Below are 5,777 nucleotides of genomic sequence, written 5' to 3'. Positions count from 1 at the left end.
CTGATTTTCCAGATTATCATTCACCTGCTGTATGTTTTACTCCTACTTAAAATACATTACCTATTTAGGAATTAGAAGAATTTTTATAGAAAAAATCTTGTTATGTAATGTTGATGTTATTCTTTAAGGTGTTTTTCTTTGCTGATGTTCTTTGTCTATATAACGAAAGTTTTAACACAAAATTTTGGTACTTATTTATGTTGAGAGGATCCCGATCACTTGGTAACAAAATTTTAAAAACATGGGCATATTCTTTACAATTGAGATAAAGTAAAAGCAGAAAGTAAGTAACAACCTTTCAGAGAACCTCGATCTTTGATCATTAATCAGAAGTCAAAAAGGATAACAGTAAAATGCTGATTAGCTACATCAAGATAAATAAGTGACAAGTTGTCGCTTGTATACACAGTGGTGATGGCAAGATTTCCTACGGGATTGCAGAAGGCTACTTAATCACATACCCGACAAGAAAGCCAAGGAAGCAGGCTAACAGCATGAGTGGAATTATATTACGACCATTGCTAGTGCTCCTGAAGATTTGCTTCCTAATCATTTCCTGTTCAAAAAATAAAATCATGTTGGCCAAAGATGTAACATGTTTTTTCTGCAAGGAAATTTTCAGTCTAAATTTCTCAAGAGGCTGGTGACTTTATTTATTTCAACATAGGTTAAATTTCAGAAGAATCAGTTGATAATATGGAATATCTAGCATAGGTAGTACTACAGAAGAAAGGGACAGAATATGCAAATCTCAGCGCAAACAAGCCGCAACAAATGCTTGTTTTTAAACTGTTAGAAATAACAGAAACTCATAATGCATTGGAACTTGGTTTATATGGTATTGAATAATAGATATTGCATCTTTTAGAGAAATTGTAAGCCCCAGCTACTAAATTAGATCATATAGCAACAACGCAACAAAGGTAAAACAAGTTGCTGATGACACAGACCGAAACAGAAAAAATAAAGGAGTGATTTCAAGACAAACCACTTCGTACTGCAGCTCCTGATTTTCTTGCATCAAGAAAGTCCTTTCGCCGATAAGCTGACAAACCCTATCCCAGTCCTGAAACATTTTACCATCCAATATTTTTACATCAACTGTAGACATTATTTAGGTCATTAATTATTTATGCATGATATAAGAAGCATAAGCTTGTGCGAATCGTATGCATGATACACTATACATCTATTAGTACACATAAAAGAAAGTTTTTCATATACTTTGTTCACAGCAAATTCTGAATTTCTGATAGCTTAACCACATTTATTTGGTTGCCTTCTATAGCATATTAGCATACCGTCAATTTTTGCCAATTATAAAACAGGAAATGAAGGTCATCAAATTCCTCATAATTGGAAGAAATCAGGAACATGAACGAAAGAGATTGCTAGATGAGCTTTTACAAAGTAATTATACTTTCTTCTGGAATTGTGTCACAACTCACAATAGTAAGAAGGTATATGCATTTACGAGATGATATCAAGTTCAGCTGGGAATAGACGTATATAGATTAACTTACTAGACATGAACTATTTTTTTATATTGTTAAAATTTGACTTCACTTTAACTTAAGTTAACCTAAAATGTTAGTACAGACCTCATCCTCAGCACTCACTCTTTCTGGCCCATGATTATCAACAACACTAGTTTCATCCTTGTGCAATAATACCTCGGAATACACCTAAATACGGCATGTCAATCACATGACTAACACTCTCTCTAAGTACCCTGATTGTGGAATGTGGATAGTCCATTACCTGCAGAGGCTGTGAACTGCAGAGAAGGAAATACTTTCGAATTATCTTATAAATTATGAGCAAAAGGCCCTACACCAACCTAAATACGGCATGTCAATCACATGACTAACACTCTCTCTAACTACCCTGATTGTGGAATGTGGATAGTCCATTACCTGCAGCGGCTGTGAACTGCAGAGAATAAAATACTTTCGAATTATCTTTTAAATTATGAGCAAAAGACCCTACACCACTAGTCCACTACCATTTAACACGAATCTAAAAGTGTATCTGCAAATATATTAAGAATTTTTATTTTTATGTAATGGTTTAAAGTTCAAATCTTATGAGTTATGACTAGCTTAAATAGATCTTAGCAATCATTAGAGAGTTAGAACTTGCATTCAGGTATTATCAGCTTACAATGGATTGATAAGCGGAAGCTTATAAAAATTAAGTCACCCATTAAGATTTTAGCGTTTCCATTTGGCTTTGTGGATTAATTAATTTAAAGATCAACCAACTTGAGAGATTACCTGTTGATCAACACTTCTTTTCCATTAAACATCCAGTAATATGCGAAGGTTGGTAATCTCCCAAATAATAAAGTAAACTAAATGATGCTAAGGTCACAGATATCAACTCTAAATACCATACACAGCTCACCCAGAAGAAGTGATGGAATTCTACAGGAATCATGATAAGCAATAACTTAATGATGACTTTTATGATCATTTGCAATTTAGGTATGCCATAAAAGAAGTGGTAGTAAGAGAAAAGGCTACTTCCATATGCAGAGTTAAGATCAAGAATATTCAAATAATTGTACCTGAGAAAGCTTCTCCTCAGGTTCAAATGTAGAATTTGAATCCTGAATTTAAAAACCAGAGAGTTAATTCTGCAGTGACATCCATGATGCAATAAAATATTTTAAACATTTGGCTGAAACTATATTCAACCACATGACCCAAGCATTTAAAATGTAAAGGCAATAAAGTGGGGAAGCATCAAAAACAAAGAACTATAAGTCTGAAAGGCATGACCGACTTTGGAGTCATAGTACACCGCCAAATCGCCAATGGAGTTTTACATCATGAGCATTAACTAACAATTGCAAGACAGAAAGACTAATTACCTTGAAATATTGATCTTCGTCCTCTGTGTCAGTGTTTGATTCCTGATTAGATACAGCAATACAATTAATCATGCATTGCTTCATTGATTTAAATGACATGTTAAGGAGAAACTAATCCAGCAAGGAAAATAGAGCTAATGAGAATTGAGAAGGGGACCTATATTATGACTTTTATCACTAGTGTTAACATCAGAATGGCGTAAATAACATATGAGTTTAGGCGTTTAGCCTTGGTTTCCACCAGCATGCTTTCACAGCTACACCTGTTCTATTGGTCTACACTCAATTTCACAAGATGGAAGTGGAATTAATGGAAATGGCCTCCTAACGAATCCACAAGGAATGACATGCCCCCATTTACTCCTCCTAACAAGTGATTAATGACTGATGATTTAAGATAATAAAATACTAAGAAAATCACAAGATGATAATGTGTGACTTTTTAAAGCTTCAAACACGGAATTCCTTACAGCTTCAATCAAGCAATTTTGATGTAAAATTAAGAAAGTGGCAAGATTTTAAACCTTGGAGGATTGATCCTGGAGCTCACATCCACTTGTTGCCTGAAACACACAATTAAATTACCAAAGCTTGTAAGATAGCCTGAGGATACCAAAATGCACAAGAAGTAGCATTTTGAAATAAATTCTTACAGCAGAAAGTAGCACATACAGCATCAAATAATTCCATAATATGATTTTTGTGATCCGGGCTCTCAAGCTTGTTTGCTTCAGGAGAAAAATCTTCTTCTGAAACTTCGGGAATAGGGGATGGTGGATTTGCAGTAACAAAGGCAACCCTCAACTTTAACTCCTCAACATCATTGTCTTTATCTTTTCTGAACTACAACGACAGACATGACACATACACACTAAGTGAAAACTCACAACACCGTTTCTATCATTTTTGTTTCTTAATAATCCTCAATGAAAAATTTATCAACCTAAGAAAAATTTGATTTCATACCATATCAGAGGTAATAGCTTCAGCACTCAACCCAACTGGTGCTATCATACTTTGGACTAGAAACTTGTCCTTTGGCAAACCAACAGGAAACTCCTTTTGAGCTTGCATACTAACTAAATAACACCCAATGTCAACATCAAATAAGTAACCAAGAACAGACACATTGTTGAATTAAGCACTTGTATACTTGGAATTGTAATGTTTTGCGTAATTCATTATACACCCGAGTGTAGCTAGAGCCGAGCAAAAGCTTGCATATAGCCTTGGGTGTACCTAGAGCTAAGTACGCTCGGGCAAATAATGTACATAATAACACTCTAATTAATCAGCATATTTTACAAACAACCCAAAATTTGCATAAATTAACCACAATAGAAAATTTACCTTTAACAACACAGGTTGAGCCAGGAGAGATCAAACCCACATTGGGACGAACACAATATTTTTTGGGATGTGTTGTTTTAACCTTGAAATTTCACAAAACCAATAAATTAAACCACACCAACACAGAATTTAACAAAAAGTTCATAAATTTAAGGAAAAGGGTACCTTAAAGACAACATTATGATCGATTTTGTTGGTTAATTCAACCCAAACTATACTCAACTTATTCAATTGAACTGGAAAAACCCCAATAAATTTTGCAATGCAGAACAACACAAGAACAATGTAAGTTAATACGATTGACTATAGAAGGATAAAAAAGAGAAAGATTTAAGAAGAAAGAAAATTGGAGGAACTTACATGGGAATTTGAGCTCAGAAGGTTGAACGTTAAGGAATTTTTTGAGCATGTTGCAAAATTAACTGGGTTTTCTTTGTATTTTATGACAAACCTATGACATAAGAGAGATTATTACAGCGAAAGAAGGGTAATTCTAAATTTCTAATTGCAGAAAAAAGATGGGACCTCGATGATTTCTTTCAATCGCAACAAAGTTGTTTTGCATCCCCTATTAGATTAACTTTCTTGATTTTGGGGGGTAAAACTTTTTTATTATTACTATTTTTTGTTTTTTTTTTTTTTTTTTTTTTTTTTTTTGTCTAATTAGTTTAACAGGTTACAACTTTACAATTCATGTGAGACAATCAGACAATTGGTATTTTAAGAACTGGTACTCCCTCCGTGTTTTTAAAGTGTTACACACTTACACCTACTAAACGCAGCTGTATTTAAATATTTTCTCCGTATTTTTTATTGCACCATAAAGCCTTTATCACTATTCACATAATGTTATTTAACCATCATTTGTGATTTATCTATAAGGAAAAACATAGTTATGTTAGATCTAGTTAGATTCGTCTTGAAATCTACATTTCAAAAATCAAATTTTTATAATTTTTACGAACGTGTAATAAAGATATTAATAGGTAAAGTAATGCATTGGCAAGCGTAAAATCACTCATGGTGCAATAAAAAAATAACGAATAAAGTAAGTGTTACACTTTCTTTTTTTGACAATAAGCTAAGTGTTACACTTTCTTTTTATATCCCTCCATTTTATTTTTTTTTATAAGTTAGAGTTGAGATTTTCCACTATTCATATGTCATCATTGACTTAATTTTTTTACCAATATATAATATATAAATATGATCATATAATATGTTGTTGGATTTGTCACAATGTTTACTTTAATAAATTAATTTTTCATAATTTTTACTAACCTCTAATTAAAGATATTGATGGTCAAAGTTGTGTATCGGCAAATGTGCAAATCCAACTCTAGCTTAAAAAAAAAAAAAAAAAAAGTACATTTTAGTATTATATTTTTCTTCTTTCTTAGTCCCCACCCAATCCCACTACTACTTTTTTATTATTATTTCATTCCTTCCACATTCATTACTTTTCAATAAACTATTAATTCTGCTATATTTCTTTTACAATTTTTTAATATTTCAACTACCCTACTTACCTCTTATTTTATTTAAGTCAATT

General features: G+C 32.6%; 1 protein-coding gene across 1 annotated transcript; it reads right to left on the bottom strand.

Annotated features, from left to right (window-relative positions):
- Positions 1–296: 296 nt before the first annotated feature.
- LOC110717657 (vesicle-associated protein 1-3-like) lies at positions 297–5,207 on the bottom strand. Its single transcript, XM_021896411.1, has 10 exons — positions 4,586–5,207; positions 4,391–4,461; positions 4,226–4,307; positions 3,842–3,954; positions 3,548–3,718; positions 3,400–3,438; positions 2,876–2,917; positions 2,570–2,611; positions 989–1,066; positions 297–556 (listed from the first exon to the last, which is right to left on the bottom strand). Exons 1-10 carry the CDS (start codon positions 4,632–4,634, stop codon positions 446–448), a joined length of 798 nt encoding a protein of 265 aa, XP_021752103.1. The 5' UTR covers positions 4,635–5,207; the 3' UTR covers positions 297–445.
- Positions 5,208–5,777: the final 570 nt, after the last annotated feature.

The sequence above is a fragment of the Chenopodium quinoa genome, unplaced genomic scaffold (genome assembly GCF_001683475.1).
Source record: "Chenopodium quinoa cultivar QQ74 unplaced genomic scaffold, ASM168347v1, whole genome shotgun sequence".
NCBI lineage: Eukaryota > Viridiplantae > Streptophyta > Magnoliopsida > Caryophyllales > Amaranthaceae > Chenopodium > Chenopodium quinoa.
Note: the sequence above shows the minus strand (reverse complement) of the source record. Positions and strands in the feature narration are given on the sequence as shown.